Here is a 22,203-nt window from a genome sequence, read left to right as displayed (position 1 = left end):
TTTAATATTGCAGAATTTACTGCTTCCATTCTGACCATGAGCCTAAATTTACACAATGAAATTTGATTATCTCTAATAACAATATTAGATCCTGCACTGGATGGATGAGAATTGAGGTGGTTTTGTTGATTGCAAGGGTTTAATGTTGCATTTCAGAATCTGATGTGGTTTGGCCTCCCTTCCATTAACTGGAAAACCCCTGAGGTTTTACAATTATTTCTTAAAGATAATACATTTAAGATTGCATTGGTAGGCTGAAGAAAAGTCATAAAGGCAAGAAGGGAAGCCCTTAATAACTCTTGAGATTCAGACATGTTCAGCAGTTAGATTGGCTCTGACTTCACCAAGGGTCGACAATGTGTCATTTCCACGAAGCCAAATTGCCCTCTGCCTATATGATATTAATGTGCAAATCAATATTTCAGGGATTAAATTTCCCTTCTTCATTTTTTATGGTTTCTACCTCAATAAGTCTCAAGTCTATTAAAAGAGGCTGGATGATTTAAAATCTTTCACTGCAGAATGGCTTGTCGTCGTAGTCTTGTTTCACAGACCATTTTAGGATTTCTGTTATAAAGACCAAGGGCATCCTAAAGAAGTTGTGAGGCAATGTAGAGCCAAGCTCCACAGCATAAAGCCCTTGTTTGATTAAGAGCTGAGAGGTGTTGGAAATATATATGTTTATGTAATATAGAGAGATATACACACACATACATTCTGCTGCTTTAAAAATATTATGTTAATCACCTATTGATTTATTTCAAAATCAATTGAAGTTCCTTTCTTATTAGTGATTTGTTCAGCATTCTTGAAGACTGTGTTCATTTTCCTAAAGAGTATGCATGGATTAGCTTGGTGTGAAAGTATTTGGAAGGGATTTTCATCAGGCACTATTTTTCCCAAGAAATATTTCTAGTAACCATTGTAATAACCAAGTATTGGCATTTGCGTTGTTGTCATGGCTCTCATTGCATTTTGGGGCTGAGTGATTTAGCTGATATCTGTTCATAGAGGCCTTCTTCCATTCGCTTAACATTTATTTCTAACACTTAGTAGACGCAACGTTTCTTTAACCCTCTTGGAGAAACACAATGGTAAAAGAAAATATGTGATTTGATGGGAAATAACACAAAGCAGAAATTTGGGAGGTCAAAATAAAAGATTGTGACTTTATCACATAATCTTGGGAAGGCCTACTGTCTATCATTTGGTGGTGTTTTATAGTCTAAAACCATCTGGACCAAGTTCCGCGCAGCTGCACGAATTTCATATGTGATAGAACATTTTTTCCATTCAGTGTGAAATGTTCCTTCCTAAAACACGTACACCAGACTCGCTTAATTTAGTCTGTTAAAAGAAATGCACATGAAAAAGGACAAAAAGCTCTTTAATCTCTGCAAGCTGTTTGTTTTTCTTCAAGATTCCTGTCTGTTTGGGTTTGAAAAGTCATGTTTATTGAGGAGATGATTCTGAGGTGTGACATTAAAATAATATATGATTTTTGGACTGGTGGCCATGCTCCTGCTTCATTTGCAGAACTACTTTTTATGCCTGTCAAAACAGAGTTAATTTATCCTTATTTACAATTAATCTCAATAAAATTAATCTTAACTATGCTTTATTCAGTGGCTTAAAATATCTAATTATATTCAATTAACTGCTGTCATAGTAATTAACATTGCTTAATTGCCTCTGCATATATTTATGTAAAGCTCATTAGGTGCTGCTGGTTCCTTTTTCCTTTTCTACTTGCTATTTTTGCTGTTGTCAAATCATTTTCATCTCCCAACGTTCGACAATGTCAGTGACAGCAAACTCTTCCTTAACATTTTTCTTGAAATGAGTGTTATTACTTACCTATGAGAAGATACTAGTTATGAGTCTTTAAAGATGAATCCACACCACCGCCCCCCAATCCCTTTTCTCTTATCCCTGGTCCCTAGCACATTCACAAAATATTTTCTGTCATTGTTGCTAGAAATATGAGAAGCCAGGTTAAGCTTTGTATTTATAAATGAGGAGCCTTTCTGTGTCTGCCTAGGGGCTGTACCCACAGGCAGAGTTTCTTTTTTTTTTCCTCTCAGACCATTCTAAGGGTTAAAGACTTCGCCAAGGTTCAAACTGAAAAGCGCCCAGGGAAAGTGCATGTGAATATGTACAAGTTTCATGTAATTAGTGCTTAATTATATTAACATATGCAAATTGTCAACTTAGAAGCTTGTTGAGCTGGCAAAGATCAGCTAGGCACAATTGCTGTATTGTTCTGAAACAATAATGGATTTCAAGTTGGATTGTGGAAACACGTAACTAGCTATCTAATTTAACTCATACCATGGTGAAATTTCATTAGTCTCCATGGAGACTGGTTTAATTGTGCTGACTAATGTTCTGGGCTGCAGAATGTCCTAAAAAGAAAGCGTTGTTTGCCTAATCCACCTTACAATGACACTTGTTTGTACATGTTTCCCTTGTGTGAGAATTTACATATGCAAATAAATAGTTTCTCTGCCCCATTTGTCATGGCTGTTCATTACCCATGAAGAGGACATTGTTACTAGGCTGTGACTGAGTCTCCCAAGATGGGATAGTGTCAACCAGTCCAGCTACATTCTTTCATAATTTGTTTCTGATTAATAGACCAGAGTGAGACTCCGCGTCTTTGGGCATCTGCAAAGGAAAGGTCAGTTGTGTCACAGAAAGAGTTTCTGCTGTAACTGAAGGACTTTTTCTTCCTATGATTCTTCTCCTTTTCCCGCTCATTGGTTCACATAATCATATTTAAAATAATGTATTCTTGTTCTAAGAATGCCTCGACTAATAATCTCTAGTTTCCTAAAGCAGAAAGATAGGAGAAGAAAGGAAATTCTGTTATTGGAATATTAATCCTGTTTTTGACAGAAAGGTAAACTGATATAATTGCTTTTCAGTTGAAGGAATGGGGGTTTATGCAAGTGTGAAAGCATCGGAAAAGGATTAGCATTTTTTTGCATAATGAAAAGCTCTGTTGAATAGGGTTCTGAATGGCTGACTGAATGACCGAGATGAAAGGAAGATGAAAATGCAGCCTCCTCTTTCTTTATGCCTATGCTCTGCTCGCTCTAAAGTTATGTTTGTCCAAGACTTGAGAAAACAAGCAGGGGCTCAGATTTCAGCAACTTTATAAGATGCCCTGAGTTTTCATCATCACTGGGAAGTAATATGTATGACAATAGTGCAGCTAGAGGACGATAAACAGAGGTTTGTATATAGAAGAGTTTTCAGAAACATGCTAGGCTAGCCAAATATTGACTATTGGGTATCAAGAATTCCCAGCACTTTGCTGGCAAAAACAGTTATTTCAGAAGAGGCCAATAGTATGGTGTGGATATCTCATGTAGTTAGTAATGGAGTATACGGTGCTCCCTCCCCCATCCCCTACCCTATCGGCTATAAATAGTTGTCTCAGTTGGTAGAACACTTCACTTGGGAAAGAGTTGTGTATTCTGACTTTTTGGCAATGTTAAGTGTTTTAAGTGGCCTATCAGCTTTTCGGGCTAGGAGGGGCTAGTAGAAGAGGATACAGAGTTATTTTCTTAGGATTTAATTCATCTTCATGTTGCTTTGTAGGAGTGTTGTGTATTTCATTTAGAGATAAGTCTTTCTGAAAGTGTCTAAGTACTCTTGGAAACATTTGCAGTAGGGTTTTCCCTTGTCACTAGTTAGGGCTGTAACTGGTTATCAGTTGACGTGATCAGGGCTCTTAATGATGTTTCTTCAACCATAATTAGGGCAGTTAAAATACCATAAGTGTTAAGACACTTTCAAAGGTGGGAATTGGTTCTTTTGTACATATGTAAATCAAATACAGTGTGGATAATCATTTATATGTATACATTTTAAACAAGCTCTTTCCGGTTTGGGGTCACCACAAATGAGCCATTGAAGGCTACCCCAGAACAGGATTGAAAGGTTCCGCCAGATATTAACCTAACTTGTTTTGTCACTAGATTGTAGAACTTCTATTTGCCTCATCACTTTAACTGTTCAGTTGCTATTCAGTACTGTTAAGATGGTTACATGGAAACTTGCGGAATCAGAAGTGTTTTCACATAAATTAAAGTGTAAGGGTTGCCTCTTGAGTACAGAACATTGTAAGGGAAAAGTGTTTGATCTTTGTTACATAAAGTCACCAAAATTCTTTACTAGAGCCCTTTAGAAAAATTGTCAAGAAATTCTGGATTGTTTCAGAAACTTTTCTGGTTAACTTTATGGATATGCTTGCAAAAATCTTAAAAGAACAAAAAAATCCACATGGAGGCTATTCTTTTACATGCAGCAGGGCTTATTAAGGTATTTCCATAAGAAAAATGTGTTAATTTAAAAAATAAATTCATTTATATTTTAAGACATTGTTAACCAAGCACCATGTGTTGTAACTGGCAGCTTTCCAGCCACCATGGAAGTGGATCCCACATGGGTTAATAGTAGCTTATGTGATGTCTGCATTCTTAGGAAATGGGCAAAAGCCCAGGGTATTCTGATATCAAGATTTTTAGGAATCAGACAGAAAGCAGAATATATGTTTATATGTGAACAGATGGACACATGTGAGAACTAAAAGTGCACAATTTCTCTTGGCACTTGTTTTAGTTATCCCTGATGATATAACCAAGATCTTAGTGCACTCACAGTCTTTGATGGCTAAGGACAAAATGGTCTTTTAATGAGGGCTCAATGGCATTATTTTCTTGTATATGGATTGTTCCCCCTGTGATCTTGCTGGATTTGATGTTCTGTTAATTCCCTAGTTTCAGAGGTTCACAAGTTGCCCTGAAAGTCTGATACGGTTTCACGTTTGACATACAGTCCTCAGTCCAGGAATGGCCGCTCCCCACTCCCCTATTCTTTTCAAGGTTTGTGAGTGAACTAAAATATTTGCCATTTTGAGGCACTTTTGAATGTACGCACACAACCTAAAAATGGCTTGACACTAAAGTCGTATTTGGCAAGCAGCTTGTCTCTGGTATAATTAGCCACTTTAACATTCTAGAGATTGAAAAAATAAACAAATACAATTTAAGAATTTGGGCAGCTTGACTTAGTTAATGTGTCATAATGCCCTGATGGTCCAAGACAAGTCCTGAGTAGGTGTTTTAGTCATTCAGGTCAGGGGTTCACACACTAGCATCATATATTTAGATGATTGATCATTTCTAATGTTTGCTTGTCCTGGGGAGACGACAGTGCACAGTTGATAATTTTTGAATGGTATACATTATAGCACGTACCTCTAGGACAAAGTTTATAGGTTCCATTGTGTTCTAGCTGTAAAAACAGAAAGCGTTCTGCAGGCATTTACTCAGATCTAAATCATTTTAACCAGGGAAAATCGACTTTTGGGTTAAAATATGCATTTTATAACTGTCCATAAAATTCTTTTCCTTCACTGTAAAGAAGAAAGGAAATCCATAGCTTTAACAATGTTAAAATACAAAAACATATGAGCTGGTGTATGCCACCTGGTTGTACTGTTAATAACAAAACAAAACTTTCTAAGAGGGAAGTTTATAAAGAATCTTAAAATTTGCCTGATTGGAAGAATAAATTGAAGAAGCCCAATCATATCCTAAAGTACCTTTATTAAACCTGAAAGTCTTTACTAATGTAGATTTTCTAAAATATAGTTCATAGTACTTTTCCCCCATACATTTAGGAATAAAGCAATTCATACTTAAAATTTCCTGAGCCCACTAATGAATGGAGAGTGAGTCATATCCTTTGGTTTAATAGATACAAGCTAGGAGTGTGTATGCAGACACACACACACACCCCTACCCTTTTTCCATGTTAATGCCTCTCTTTCCTCTTCAGATGTGTTTATAGGGGTAGCCTGTGCGGTGTTCCTCTGTAGACTGAATTTCTTTCATTTTCTAAAAAGTGGCCAACACGATCGCAACAGAAAAGAGCAGGTAGGGTGGTAAGACAACTGGAAACTATCAAAGGGCTAAATCCTAGAAACTTCCTTATAGTTCTTCAGTTCAACCAGCTCATTTTAAAATATGGCACACTGAATTCTGGAGAAGTCAACGTTGAGTCAGCCAGCAAGGTAGGAACATGTCAGGACAAGAAGTCAGCTGTCCCAGCTCTAGGACCAATGGTCACTCAACTATATTGGCTGCTCAGAAAAGGGTTTGTTCTGTGAATGAATACAAATGTGGTAGAAATGGGGAAGAGAAGAAAAGGAAAATGTGCAAAGGTAATCCAACAGTGATGTTGTCTCCTCTGAGAGAGTGAGTTCCCTGTTACTGAAAGGAGACCAGTAGACTCTGGATGGCCTATTACCATTGTGACTGGAAGCGTGTTTTTGTGTTAAGTAAGAGGTTAGACTAGGTACTTTGAATGGTCAAGATGAGTCTACGATTCATGAAAGTACTAATGATCTCAGTGACTTAAAATGTACTCTTAATAACGATGAACACAGTGTGAAGAAGAAAGAGGTTTCTATTTTGTGGAGGGAAAGTAAAGACAAAGCTGTGGTGTTTTAGAGGCAGCATAGTGTAGAGAAAGAATGACCCTTAGTTTAAAACCAGACATTCTTTTGATTCTGTTTACTTTGGATTCCTTTTTCCTTTTAAATGAGTTTGTTTAACTTAAGTCTTAGATATTTGAAAATCTACTCCAATTTTTGAAAACTCAATGACCAATAGAAATCTTATTAGATCTATAAGACACTTGGGTTAAATTCTTGTTATAGATGACCTTATCAAAGTTATTTAATCTTTTTGAGCTTCAGATTCCTCGTTTGTATCTCAGAGTTGCTGTAGAGCTTACCTAAGGCTAAACTGTTGTGAACATATTAAAATAAGTGAATGTGGACAGGGCCCGATATCCTTCGTTCCCCTTTTCTTTATTGTCAATAGCTGGTTTTGATATAATGCTCTACTGAAGAGTACTTGATAAAGCAAATCTACATAGACCTTTTGAATAGAGATGCCCCTCTCCCTGACAAGGGAGGGAGATAGGAATTAGTCAAGGGGCATGCCTAAGAGGTAGGACCAAAGGGTAGTCTCCTTCTTCTCATGTTTTCTCATTGACGGATACCTAGATGACATCTAGCTGGATACGCCTCCACCTCATTATTTGCTACTCCATCATCACAAGTTGCTTCAGTTTTGAGGGGTTTCTAGATGATTTTAATGCATTTCTGGGATCTTTTTATAAGAAGCAAATTAGAACAGAAACAGTTTTAAAATAATCCAGACCTTAGTCTATCCATAGGAACTCAAGATTCCAGACTGTCCATTATATACAATAATAGAAGAGACCACAAAGCTTATTTCAGCATTGAAGCTGATCCTACCTGTTTGAAAGCCTTTGAATTAGAGGTTTTCCCCAAACTGGATTAGATGTCATAGCAATACCTTTTTATATACTTGATGTTATGATATTTTGATATGCCATGAAAGAAGAATAAATACTGTTTACATGGCACCCTGCTGACCAAAATTTATACCAACCTAGAGAAAAGATCCAGTTATTAATAACCCAGTAATATTATAGAACCCTTAACTTTTCTTGTGGGAATTTTATAGCCAAGTTATGAGTCTCCTCTTGGCTTATCTCATGGAGGATATCACAGTCCTTTATCTTTCCATAGGAATGCATTATTCAGAGGAGGACGACCCAGGTTCAAAGGTGATAAGATTCACGATAAGGGTTAATAAATTTATAAACACAATTTTTCGATCCTCTAAACTAAAATCTATTTCTCTTATGGTTTTTCTTTTTGATTTTTAAATTCATAATAATTTCCCATTGTGTTACATGTAAGATACACACTTAAAATTATTCTTTATATTTTTATGGAAAATATAAGTGTATTTTGGATAGTAATTTCCCAGATTTGAGTTTGATTTTTGCTTGACATTTATAATATATATTTAGTTCACAATCTTTGCTCAAGTTTTTCTTAAACATAAAAGTGTGTGCCTTGCCTACATTCTGGTCATTTATAAGTAGCCCTGGATTTAACCGTTCATTTGAAGCACATTTATTTAAGGCTAAGCATTTATTGAATACTGATAGGGTAGGATACATTTCATTGGAAGAAAATGATTAGCATCTTAGCATTTTTCATGATGCTTGTTTAAGTTTCTCCTCAAATAAATTTCAGTCTCCATGAGGGCAGCACCCATGTCTGTTTAATCCCTGTATTCACAGTGATGGACAATATTGGCAAATCCTTGGTAAATATCCTCAATAAATACATGAATACATGAAAAAATATGATTGTTAATTACAAACATAAATAGAGCACTTCCGTTTACTATACTACTGGAATCTGCCTCTCCTCTTGAAATCTGGGTATTGAAAAAAAATGCGACCTTAAAAACATCTGGGTCTGTCTTGGAAGATTCCATAGGGAAAACTATCTTCCAGCACAATCTAAATGGGTTTTTGTATTAGAACCATAGCTTGTTGCAGTCGGAAGGGATATAGCACAATCCCCTGGTTTAACCCATAAGGAAACTGAAGCTCAGAGAAATTTCCGGGAAATATCACACAACTACAGGGCACAGCCAATGAGAATCGTGTGTGTGTGTGTGTGTGTGTGTGTGTGTCTCCTTCAGCAAATCACTTAACATTTTTCAACTTAGTTGGTTGAGCTCCTCCCATATCCAAAGATTCTATAATATTAATATGAGAATAATTTCTGTTATGCTGGAGATTTTTTCATTTGTGGAATTTTTCCAAGCAAAGGACGATTTTCAGTTGGTACAATTTCTATGATGACCGTAGAGACAGCTGACTGCTCTGGGATTGTAAAGCTAAACTGCTCGAGATAGAACAAGAATTGCCTGAAAGGTGAAAACTTGCAGGAAAAATGGGGCGGGCCACTTAGTTCTTGAAATGAAACAGGGTGCAGATTAGGAATCATTGTGGTTTGCCAGAAGTTGCTGGTCATAGAAGCCTGTTTAAGTGCTCACTGTCAACAAGGAAGTCATGGGCAGCACTTAAAGTGGCTCACCTCTGATTTATTCATAAACCTCACACGAGCACTTGGCTTTGTTCTTGCTCTAGTAAGGGGGACTGATGCCAATAAGCACAGGAATAAAGAGCTCCTTGCATGGTCCAGTAGTGAATAGCACTTTACCTCAAAGCCTGACCTCCTTTCCCGAGGTCTGTTATGCTACAGTCGACTCTGATTGGCTGAGCGTTCTCAGATGAATTGACAGAAGAGGTTATAACAGTTATCTACTCTGTAAACTCCATAGTATAACAAGAACTGTGTAACTGGAACTTGGGTTCTAACTTAACCTAAAGGTTGCGGCATTCATGCTAAATGGAAAAGTTTCCCTTTCCCCTCTTTTTAAAGCTTGAAGAGTTTCACATTTAATAATGGTCAGAAAAAGATTGCTCCTTTCTAATTGAAGAAGACAATGACCTCGGAGGGAAATGGGTTTTGACAATCCCTTTTTCCATTAAAATGAATTTAGAGAGATTTAGTAACGTAGGGAATTAAGGGTTCGAGAGTAAAATCCGTCCTACACGGGGGTGGGGGTAGGGGTGTGTAGAAACAAAGAAATGGGCTTGCAGATTGATTAGCCGTGTTTATCTGAGAAGCTTTATTTGTGCCACTTCACAGATTATGCTCTGCTCCAGCCGCCCCTCTGGAGGGGAAGGGGACTTTAAGAGACAGTCAGATGGCTGGTTTGCTGGGGCAGAGGTTGAGTCGAGTTACTTAAATCCCCAGAGCAACATTTAGTTAATGCTAGTCTTTTTTTTTTTTCCCTTCCCCGGTCCTGTCCACTCTGGCTTCCCTTTTCTCCTTTTGATGAAGTTGGTCTCTTACTCCTTAAAGTGCATATATTTACACAAAAATTTCCTCAAATTTTCACAACACATTAACCCAGAAGAGCCATATTAGGAGATGGTGATGAGAGTTAATGATATATCTTTAGATAAAGCCATCCTCCCGTGCAATCACATCAGAGTCATCAGCTCATTTGTCATGGCTGAAGTGAAAATGTCAGGACCAATGAGTGTATGAGTGCTGAAGGGGGCGAAAGGGCTTTAGGAGAAAGATATTTTTGTGCTGGGAGTCGGCCATGGCTTAGATTTAGCTCCAGGGAAATATTGGGATTAGCCAACACTGTGTACAAATCCTTAGCATAACAGAATTAGTTGGGAAAATGGAGAGGTGGGGGTCATGAGGATGGGCACATTTCTGGAGACATGCTCTAGGCTGCAGGCCAGAAACTATGGTAAAGAATGAGACGATTTGTTAAAAGTATTTTAAGGCATGTGTTGTATGCAGTCTCATTGATTCCGGGAAGATTGAAGTCGTAGATTTGAAGGGCATCAAGGGAAGACCTGCCATAATGTACACTAAACATGTATACATGGCTTTTGTTTTAAATTTAGCTGTATTAAAAGAATTTTGACCCTAACATCTAAACATGTTTCAGGGAGGTAGTATTCGAGCACACAAAGATAATATTCAGGCATAAAGCACTTTTGACAGTACCTTTAGAGTGGAAGTTAATACTTAATTTAAATAACAGTAATTATGCTGGAATACTTGTTGCATTGTTGGGTTTACACAAAACCCAGAAGCTAAACTTTCTTTACACAGACTTCACTCTGAAACTTTAATTGAAAAGTAACTGATTTTCTTTAGCTCCAGAAGTTCTTATCTTTGAGAGACCAGTACTAGCAGATTTATTTCATTTTGGATCCAGTGAACTGTTCTCTTTCAGATAATGTACCCATACAGCCTTTGCTTGTTTAATTCTATTGATTTACAGTGTTAAAGTGAAATAATCTGATACCTGTTTCCTGCCCTTTGAGTATTTGTCGTCAAAGAGGCTGATTAGTTTTTTTTTCCCCCCAGCTCTTTAGCAGTTTTAAATGTATAATTATCATTGCATGTCATTTGATAGCTGCACTAATTGCTGCCAACTATTGTCTGTTTGCACTTAATGCTGAAACCTGATCAACATCCTGCTTTGGTTGATGTTTGGTGGTAAACTTTAATTAACTCTTATTGCATTGAAGAAGAGTTCAGGCTTGGTGCTAACTAATCATTTACCTTCATTATGTCCTGACAGCTCCACTTGTTCTTGGTCCTAATAGATACACCAGTCAGTAAATAAACCTGCAAACCTTATGCCTTGTAGTTGCTCCACACTATTTTGCTACTTAAAGTATAAGATAATTGGGCCCAGATAATTAGTTAGTTAGTTTAGTATCTCTAGTCCTGCAGACACTAATCTTAATTGCCTCTTTCATGCTGGACAATTTCATTTTAATAGAAACTGTAGATTTGAGATAACATTATTCCTTCAACATGGTTCCTATGAACATGCATCTTTTGAATCAATACAATTAACCTTGTCTCCTGTTGGAATTCTTGTCATTATTTTTCCTGAAATACTTTTCCTGTAATGATATTGAAGTTAAAGTAATCAGGTTACCAGCAGATCATGTAAAATTCAACTCAAAATTGCTGGCTGCTTGATTTTAATTTGTCTGACATCAAGTTTGTTTGAAAAGGGATAATATGTGGGTAAACTAAGGAGCTTATAATTATGGTTGACGTTTGTTTGCTTATAATGAAATTTAATTACCGTGCATACATTTAAAACACAAAAGTTAATTACTGAATTGCGCACTTCACTTAATGGACAGCAGTCAAATTAACTTTCAGGCCAAACAAACAAACAAACAAACCACACACATACACAAAAAGCAAACAAGAGGCTCTTCATAATGGAAATTAAAAAACCAACAAATCTGAGTGATCAAACATAAATTTGCCAATATTTCATCCAGAAGAAACTTTTCATTCCACCTAGGTTCTCTATGTTAGCCCTAATGTGGTTTCTAATATAAAATAATTTAAAATATCTACATGGGATATAAAAAGAGACTTGCATTTGATAGACTAAGAGTCTTAGATAGTAAGAAGGCACTTGGTAGTGATTTAAGAAATTACGCATATAACTTTCTTCATTAAAACTATTTTGAATGGTTGGAAATCATTGCCCTGGGAATAGGATTGTTTGCTGGGATATCTGACCTGCGATTAATTCTATGAAGATAATTATGGTAGGTTTAGCCTGCAAGGAATGACATTTTTCCAAAAAAAAAAAAAAAAAAGAATATACTTACACTACTATGCTTATGCTATATTGGTTATGAGATCATATTGTGGGACTCATGAAATACAAATAATTATTGTTTGTTTAATTAATATTTAAATGAGGAAACAATTACAATTGTTTCCTCATTTAAATATTTAGTTGTCAGTATTTCAATAATGAATTTTATATATTAATAGACAAGAAAAAAATGCATGTATATGTTAGGATATATTGTCTTCTCATTGTATATCAGAAAAATGTATGTGTGGAATGGTTTTCACTAGTCTGGTAAATCCGTTTCTGAAGCCAAATATTCTATAGTTATATTTACCTTAATGAAACCAATTAAGGTGAATTTTTTAAATGTTCCTATGTGACAACTTAAAAGCATTATCAACTAAGCACTCTTAAATTGGGTGTATGCCAGAGAGATTAGTCAATTACGTTTTAAAGACTAGAAATATAAACATATAAAAAACATGGCAAATATGATTTATAAATTTTGAAAACGATTAATTTAGTACATGTTTTTCCAAGAAAAACCAAAGGGTTCCATGTTTAAACTTTCTATTTCAAAGTTTTATTTACTTGAAATTTCAAATATAGTTGGGATTGAGGAAGAGGGGTCTGAGAAGGGAAAATGATTCTGTCCATCGCTGAGATGCTTTGTAAAATGAGGGTAATTTACACAACCTTTTAGTATTTCCAGAGAGTATATTTATATGTGTTTTAATATAACACCAATTGATTGATTTGTAGATTAATATTTATTTAGGGAAAAAAATTAAAAGGATCATAGAGTCATTTAACTCTAATCCTACTTTGCATAGATGAGACAAAGGGAAGATGATTAATACTTAAGTATGGCTGGGTAATGGCATCCAGAGGTACCTTTTTCTTCTATAAAGAAAGCAAAAAAAAAAAAAAAAAAGGTCCGTATATTCTCACAGTATTGGCAAACAACAGCTTTCTAGTAATGCTTTAGCTGATTAGGACATCCTTACCCTTTAATGAAGCAATCACTACAAAGCCCCAATGTCAGCTGGAATACTGGCAAAACAGTATCAAAGAATCACAGAGAGGCACTGAACATAATTACAGTTCATGTCCTTTCTCACACCAATGCAAACTATTCATTTTCAATTAGAATGAATAAGAAAATTAGAAATCAACTAGATTGGTTAAAAGGACCAAAGTTTGTTTACAGAGGATAGCTAAAGTATTAGGTCCATTTTGCTCACTGATTATGAAATTTTCCTGAAGCAAACAAATAAAATGAGTCATATAATGGTGTAATTTGGTTAAGGAGAGATTATTGATTTCTCTCCAAGGAAAGTAGCTGGAGTTTGATTAAAGTTGCGAAGAAAACTGAGTAAAATTCCTATTTCCCACAACTAATCAAATTAAGAACTATCGGACCCATTGGCAAAGAGTACTTTTCCTCTTTAGTTCTCCAACACATGTGTTTAATGACATGTAATTGTCATTTAAAGTCCATGGAGGTTTAGAGATGAGAGAGAGAATGAGGGAAAATGAGGCTGGAAAGAGAGGGAGAGGAAGAGGAAGAAAAAACGAGAGGCAGAAGCATCGATTATAAGGGTCCTGTTTATGAGAAGGAAATAAATCTGCACTGAATAGCTAATTTAGGTTTTAATGAGAAAAATGAGAGGAAAACAGGGGAAAATGACTTCATTGACTTACACACTCCTGTTTGTCTTTGTCAACTTTCCTGTTTTAAAAATGTGCTTGGTTTAGGTGCTTACTATATTTGGTTACATCCTTCTATTCAAACTTAATTACCTTCTCCCCTTTGTCGTGACATGGGTGGAAAGTTTTTGCCGTGTCAGGAGAGGTCGTCACACATTCTTTTGCAGCTCTGTTCATTAATTCCTTCTTGCAGAAGCATTTTCTCTCGTGCTGGGAAGGTAGAAGGGTGTAACAGAAGACCCCTGAAACATCAGCAGGAAGCTCTAAGCTGGTTAATGCAGTATAATTGTCTGGACATAGACTGGTCTTTGTTTGTGTGGTTCACTCCGAATCAGCTGTAATTAACTCCAGAGTGTTTCCAGATTGCCAGCAAAGAAAAATTACAGCTTTTCTGTTTTAAATTGTAAAGCTCACAAACATTAACTATGCAGATTGCTTTTACTTTGATATATTTCTATCCTGCAAGAAAAAAAAAGCTTATTTGCCCCGCCCCCATCTCGAAAAATGTGCTTTTGTTAAGTTATGTAATTTAGTGTCTATTGGAACATAATGGTTCCTTAATAGTTTGGTTTGAAATCTTTTTACTCAATATTTTCAATCCTTGGACATCCTTGTATTTGCCTTCTTTATTGCTAACGTTTTTAATACTGCAATGGGGGAGATGTTATGCAATCTTTAATGGAATACTAAACATATACTAAAATAAGCAAATTGCAGAGAAAGCTGAGTAAAGAAAACCACCAGCAACCAACTTAAAAGACTGAGATCAAATATGTATTCTGACGTAACCGGTGCTTCTACACAGGTACTTTACCTGTGTTTTGATATACATCAAAAGCCAGATTTCACTACCCTCTCGTCTTGGTCAGCACACCACACCCTTCTAAAAGCTTCTGTACAGTAGTTTGTAATTATGAATTCCAGCATGGGTAAAAATGAGGTAGCAGTGTGAGCTAATACAGCCTAGGACACAAAAGATCTGTCAGCAAATGATGCAAAAAAAAAAAGTCCAGCCAAAAATCTTTTTTTTTTTTCTTTCTTCTGAATTTAACAATAAGGAATTTAAGCTTCAATGTGGCTTTAGCAACCGAAGAAAAGAAGCTCTTGGTGTCTGCATAATACCACTTTGATGGATTTTTTTCATCAGTTCTCTGTACGTGGCAACAAATAAACAAGTATAATTATACTTGTGAAGGTCTATTCATTGCTTTGTCAGGATTAGATATATGTGCCGTTTTCACACTGCGCCTCTCTTTTGTCTTTGCCTAACTCACTATGACATATTGATAGAGGATTTGGGATGGGGAAAAGGCCACAGCAGAGACAGTGATGACCTTTTGGAAACTTGATATAATTCAAGGATTTTTATTTATTTTCTCTCTATATACATATATATATATATATATATATTTAGGATTTCTAACTTGTTACCAAATTCCCTTGTAAGTAGACAACTTTTAACCCGTTTAAAATGGAATTACGACTCAAAGTATTATGAGATGGCTAAAGAGCAGATGAGAATAAAAACAATAGGCAAAGGGGCACAGTGGTCTTCTTTCCCAGCACTTAGCAGAGTGGCTAACCTAGCATTCCTTTCCCATTATTCTGTCCTCTTGTTCAGATCACGTTCTTTTTAATCATTTCACAAACACTGTCTCACTGTGCTACAGAGGAGGGCTGGGACGATCTCAATTAAAAAACAGAGGTAAAACTGGCCTGATTTTGGGTTCTAATGGGAACTCTGCTTTCTGAATGCAAAGGAATTCTTCTGTTGTTCAGAAAGCACCCCCTTTCATTAGCCAGCCTCCTGGTAGGTGGGTTTGGTCATTTAGCAGAGAAGAGTTTAGGCAGCAGTGACTGCAGGACGAAAGCAAGGCAGAACAAGCAATAAAAGTTCTTTTCTGCATGTTGTCCATTAGTTCCGAAAAAGGGATTTACATGATCAAAGTCACTGATCTTGTGAATTACTGAGAATACCCAAAACTGTGTACACGTATTCCAAGCAGACCAGCAGGTATGTATTGTTCTGAATTTAGCATTAAAATTATATTAGGTTTTCTCTTTGAGATTTCTTGAGGACTTGGGTGATTTTTTTTTTTTTTTTTTTAATAGAATGTATGGCAGTAGAGAATAGAAATTGGTGAAGACTAAATAGAAAGCAGCTTAAAGGGTGAAGCAACTTTTACAGTGAGTTTACTTGTTATGCAGTCATTTTGGAATGAATTCTGTGGTTTAAGTTAAATGGTTGTCTTTGTGGTCTTTTAACTGGGACTTATAAACTTTAGTGTAAATTTCCTAAGTGGGACACGTTGATAAAAGAAAGATCTTGTCTGACACTGGTGACAGTGAAATCACTTAGCATCATATTCAGTGTCACGGTACATACTGATCTAAATAACTTTACCTGCACAAACTAAAGCGATTCCATCCAAACATGCTGGTAAACACTGCCATGGTCATAGTCTATGGCTACAAATTTAAAAATCAGGTAAATCTATTACTAGCTCTATCAGTTCAGATAGTTTTGTTACTGTTGCTTTCGGAATTAAATGTAAATTTGATTGCAGAGAAGACTTACTATGTATTTGACTTAGTTTCTGATTAATGTGTAGCTTGTGAGAAGAACTTGATAGGCAATTTTGTGTAAAGTTATGTGGGAGTATTGTAACAAAATATATCCTACCACATTGCTTTGACCTGTGATGGACACTGTAGTATAGTTTTCACATAGCAATAATGTCATTACATTTTTGAAGTTACTTCTGGTTCTGTTAAGATAAAATAAAAAGAGAGGATCTACCTCATATAGAGAAATATTGACATGAGTCCATGAATGGACTCCGCAGTATTTCATATAGAGAAATATTGCAGAGTCCATTCGGCATCTGGCCAAAATTATTAACTGCACATTACATATAACTCATTTGGGGTGCATTCAGCATGTGTGTAATAATTCTAGTAAGTGTTTTTGTAGGCTGAGAACTGTTGTAGGCGTGCAGGTAAAACAGAATTCAAATAATAAAAATAGCTCAGAAGCTTCTTTACGAAGCTGTAAAGTGTTTGAGAACTTTCCTCACTCTTGTAATTAAGGTGAATCTTCTTCCACATATCTGCCGAAGTTACCATAGGAAAGAAAAAAAAAACTACTTTGGGTCCTGGAACTTTACATTTTAATGTAGGATCATTAATTTAGTATTATTTACCACTTTGCTTCCACTCCAACTCTCCAGTTTCTTTCTTCCTGCCTTCCTCATATCTTTTAGTCCATTAAGGGATTCTATTTTAGACATTTTGGCTGCCTTCAGTATGTATACCTCGTACAGATTTGGTAAATGCAAAGGTAAACATTAATGTTTGTGGACTAATTAGAAAATTATTAGGTTTTCACGCGTTTGGGGATTTATCAGATTATTTCAGAGAGTTTTAAAAGCTGCATGCATGCCGTGAGGATAATTAACCTGGAGCTCCTCAATGATTAAAATTACACACGAAGCTTTGTGATGTTTGATTCGTGAGCAATTAGAATGTCATTTTAAGCATCTTAGATACCAAAACGAATTTTGATTTTATTTTCAATCTGTGCAGATCTTTTGATGTATTTGAAACTGATGACTTCCTCTCTGATTTAGCTAAGATGAAATTTGATTACAGTAAAGAGAGTATGAAGAAGTTATTCTTCATACTTAATACGCCAGTGACCTTCAAGGATGTCTTTCTTCTAGAAGAACTTTTGAAAAGGAATTTCTAAAATGCCTAGTAATATTGATGAGCCCAGAGTTATGTTTTCTTCTTAGCTCTCTGCCACTGTGAAGTCTACACAATAGAATGTAGGGATGGGAGGGGTATCCAGGAGGAGTCATCGCGTGTCCATCCTCCCCAATATAATACGTAATGCAGTATAGCCAGGTCCCCAGTAGAACACGAAATGCAGTATAGCCGCGTCAACCTTCCTTGTTTCAGAAATCGTCAGCGTGCGTGAAAGTGTTGATACTTTTACATTACAGGGCTTTTTGCTTTGAAGTTCTGAGTCCCTTCTGTTTTGAGATTTGAAAGAAGATGGGTTACCTGTTTCATAAAATCAAGATGGTGCCTGGGTCACAGAATGAAAACAAGCACTAAAGTTTGAGACCACTCAACTCTCGTGTATAGTGGAATCATTCTGCAAATGGAGAGATCTGCAGCGACTCAGAGAAGCTTAAGCCCCAATCAAGCTGCTGTTCCAGTAGCTGAGGTTTGTAGGTACACACACAAGTGGGCACACACATACATACTGACACACAGAAAGGGAACGCATTTTTACCAACCTATGCCCAACTTTCCCCTGGTACCTTGCCGTGCTACCAGAAACTGATATGGCTTTGTAGAGTGCATCTTATTCTCAACAAAGGGAGTTTATGGCCTAAGATGCTTGCCTGGAGAAAGCTAAAAAAAAAGATTGAAGTATTTTCATCAGTAGTGCCTGGGTATGATTTGTTAAGCCAAGGGAGATGTTGATTGAGGCAGTGGTTGAGAGATGGGCAACTCACCAGGATTGATAACATCAAAATGCTTTTTGGAATGGTGTTCATTACGTATTGCAGTGGGAAAAAAAAAAAAAAAACGGAGTGAATACGATTGTCCCCTAGGATGGTAGGACTGGTTGCAGTAAATATTAATTTCTGTTCTGGTGCCTATTGAGGTGACTGAAGTGTGGGGAAGAATTGTGATTGGTGCTTAATCAGGGCCAGCCAGATACCTGCTGAGAGCTTTTGCACAAGGAAGATTTGTAGTAAGCTGATTTACTGGCAAAATGAAAACCAGAGAAGAGTTTGGTTCGTGCTGCCTGTGACTGTAATATTTCTCATTTTAAGGCTCCTTTATTGTTGGTCTCCCTCCCTCGCGCATCCCCCCTTCTAGTCACTGCCTGATAAAGTAAAAGGTAAATTTAAAAAATTACAAGTTATTTGTGTTGTCCTTTTATTCCCGCTGTCATCTATGAAAGCCATTTAGATTTCTATTAAAAGGGTGTTAAAGCTTTTACGTATGTTCTATCCGTTTTCAGAAAACAGGAATGAAAAAAAAATACGGCTTACTGATATGAATTTTAGATTTGTGATGAATGCTCATAGTGATTTCAAAAACACTTTGGATGTCTAGGCATGCCTGTGATAGCTATCTACATTATTTTGCTACATTTATACAAAGTCTGTCTGTGATAGATAGGTACGCTGGTTTTAACTTTTTCCCCCTCACCTTTTTAGATAGTATGAGTTTACAGCAGCTGTAAATTAGTGATGGGCTATTAGTGAGCTGTGTCATCATTTAATAAAAATGGCTCCTCTCACCTTATTTTTTATCCAGGTCCCTGACAGGCTGGATGAAATGAGATCCCCATGTAGCAATTGCCATGGAAACCTGTGACTCCCCTCCTATCTCAAGGCAGGAAAATGGGCAGAGCACATCAAAGCTATGTGGAACGGCACAACTTGATAATGAGGTGCCAGAGAAAGTTGCAGGGATGGAGCCTGACAGGGAAAACAGCTCCACAGATGACAACCTGAAAACGGATGAGCGCAAAAGTGAAGTCTTGCTGGGTTTCAGCGTCGAGAATGCAGCTGCCACTCAGGTTACCTCAGCCAAGGAGATACCGTGCAACGAATGTGCTACTTCTTTTCCCAGTTTACAGAAATACATGGAACACCACTGCCCGAATGCCCGCCTTCCGGTCCTGAAGGATGACAACGAGAGCGAGATCAGCGAGTTAGAGGACAGTGACGTGGAAAATCTGACCGGGGAGATCGTTTACCAGCCTGATGGGTCAGCTTATATAATTGAGGACTCCAAAGAAAGTGGGCAGAATGCACAGACTGGGGCAAATAGCAAACTCTTTTCTACAGCCATGTTTCTGGACTCCCTGGCATCGGCTGGAGAGAAAAGTGATCAGCCTGCTTCTGCACCTCTGTCGTTCTACCCACAGATCATCAACACTTTTCATATCGCTTCATCCCTCGGGAAACCATTTACGGCCGATCAGGCTTTCCCAAATACCTCAGCACTAGCAGGAGTTGGTCCTGTGTTGCACAGTTTCCGTGTCTACGATCTCCGACACAAGAGAGAGAAAGACTATCTAACCAGTGATGGCTCAGCCAAAAACTCCTGTGTGTCCAAAGATGTCCCCAACAATGTGGACTTGTCCAAATTCGATGGTTGTGTTAGCGATGGGAAAAGGAAACCCGTTTTAATGTGTTTCTTGTGCAAGCTGTCTTTCGGTTATATCAGGTCATTTGTAACCCATGCTGTGCATGATCATCGGATGACCCTTAACGAGGAGGAACAGAAGCTCCTCAGTAACAAGTGCGTCTCCGCCATCATACAGGGGATCGGCAAAGACAAAGAACCTCTTATAAGCTTTCTGGAACCAAAAAAATCCACTTCTGTTTATCCCCATTTTTCTACTACGAACCTCATAGGACCCGACCCAACCTTCCGCGGTTTATGGAGCGCTTTTCATGTTGAAAATGGTGACTCTTTGCCGGCTGGCTTTGCCTTCTTGAAGGGCAGCGCGAGCAGCCCCGGCTCAGCAGAGCAGCCGCTGGGGATCACCCAAATGCCAAAGGCTGAAGTGACTCTGGGGGGGCTGTCTAGTTTAGTAGTGAGCACCCCGATTACCTCCGTCTCCCTCAGCCACGCATCGTCGGAGTCTAGCAAGACGTCAGAGAGCAAAGACCAAGAGAACAACTGTGAAAGGCCAAAAGAGAGCCACGCTTTACACCCCAACGGGGAGTGCCCGGTCAAGAGCGAGCCCACCGAGGCGGGAGATGAGGACGAAGAGGATGCGTACTCCAATGAACTTGACGACGAGGAAGTATTAGGTGAACTCACCGATGGTATTGGTAACAAAGATTTCCCTCTCTTAAACCAAAGCATTTCTCCTTTATCATCCAGTGTGCTAAAATTCATCGAAAAGGGCCCCTCGTCCTCCTCGGCCACTGTTTCTGACGACCCAGAAAAGAAGAAGCAGGCCTCCGCCGTCAGGGCCGGGGGCGGTGTCGCCGCCGGCTACGGCCTCGGTGGCAAGGACCTGGCAGAAGCGAGTGCCAGTCAAGACGGTGCCACGGCTGCTCACCCAAGTGAGATGGCCCGGGGGGACGAAGACAGCGCGGCTGTTCCTCACCAGCACGGCTTCACCCCGAGCGCCCCCAGCACCCCGGGGCCCGGCGGGGACGGCTCACCGGGCAGTGGCATCGAGTGTCCCAAGTGCGACACGGTTTTGGGGTCCTCGAGGTCTCTTGGGGGTCATATGACTATGATGCACTCAAGGAACTCATGCAAAACGCTCAAGTGTCCCAAATGTAACTGGCACTACAAATATCAGCAGACCCTGGAGGCCCACATGAAGGAGAAACACCCCGAGCCGGGCGGCTCCTGCGTTTATTGTAAGACTGGACAGCCTCACCCCAGGCTCGCCCGGGGCGAGAGTTACACATGTGGCTATAAACCCTTCCGCTGTGAGGTTTGTAACTACTCCACCACTACCAAAGGCAACCTCAGTATTCATATGCAGTCGGACAAGCACCTGAACAATGTGCAGAATCTCCAAAATGGCAACGGCGAGCAGGTGTTCGGCCACTCGGCCCCGACCTCCAACCCCAGCCTCAGTGGCTGCGGGACCCCCTCTCCGTCCAAACCCAAGCAGAAACCCACCTGGCGCTGCGAGGTGTGCGATTACGAAACCAACGTGGCCCGGAACCTGCGGATTCACATGACCAGTGAAAAGCACATGCACAACATGATGCTTCTGCAGCAGAACATGAAGCAGATCCAGCATAACCTGCACCTGGGCCTCGCCCCGGCCGAGGCTGAGCTGTATCAGTACTACCTGGCCCAGAATATAGGCCTGACCGGGATGAAGCTGGACAACCCCGGCGACCCGCAGCTGATGATCAATCCATTCCAGCTGGACCCGGCGACAGCGGCCGCTCTGGCACCGGGACTTGGTCAGTATTTACTGCTTTTCCGCACTGCTGTTAGTTTCTCATCACATTTTGATTTGGCGTGATGCACCCAGATAAAGTGGTGAGTGCCGACACATTGGGGACAGTTTACTAGAAGGGACTTTCTCGTTAAGCTCGATAATCCAACCATTTGTGCTTCACTTCAAACCTGAATTAACTTCAGAGAGGAAGGAGTTAAGGGAGCAAGGGCCGCAGAAGAGGAGTTGGCAAACTTTGTTTTCCTGGAAGAGGTTGATTAACACATACTAATTGGCATTAATTGCCTGTCATCGTTAGCTATACCTTACTAGGTTTATAGCTTCAATTTCGGCAATTATGCACTAAAATATCAAACTTGAGCTTCCAAAGGGTATGCCATTATTTTTCATGAGATTTTT

The 22,203-nt window shown here is 38.5% G+C and overlaps 1 protein-coding gene across 4 annotated transcripts in view; it reads left to right on the top strand.

The window, feature by feature from the left end:
• ZFHX4 (zinc finger homeobox 4) overlaps nucleotides 1-22,203 on the top strand; it is a 176,827-nt gene that overhangs the window by 3,508 nt on the left and 151,116 nt on the right. For 3 of the 4 annotated variants that reach the window (XM_059901413.1, XM_059901410.1, XM_059901411.1), the window contains exon 2: nucleotides 19,173-21,808. In XM_059901413.1, the coding sequence (XP_059757396.1) occupies nucleotides 19,219-21,808 (2,590 nt within the window). In that variant the 5' untranslated portion in view covers nucleotides 19,173-19,218. Of the gene's footprint in view, nucleotides 1-17,983; nucleotides 18,072-19,172; nucleotides 21,809-22,203 lie in introns of those variants that run through there. The other variant, XM_059901412.1, reaches the window with a different exon arrangement.

Source organism: Balaenoptera ricei, chromosome 17 (genome assembly GCF_028023285.1).
Source record: "Balaenoptera ricei isolate mBalRic1 chromosome 17, mBalRic1.hap2, whole genome shotgun sequence".
NCBI lineage: Eukaryota > Metazoa > Chordata > Mammalia > Artiodactyla > Balaenopteridae > Balaenoptera > Balaenoptera ricei.
The sequence above is the reverse complement of the archived record's forward strand: the minus strand, read 5'-3'. Positions and strand labels throughout refer to the sequence as shown.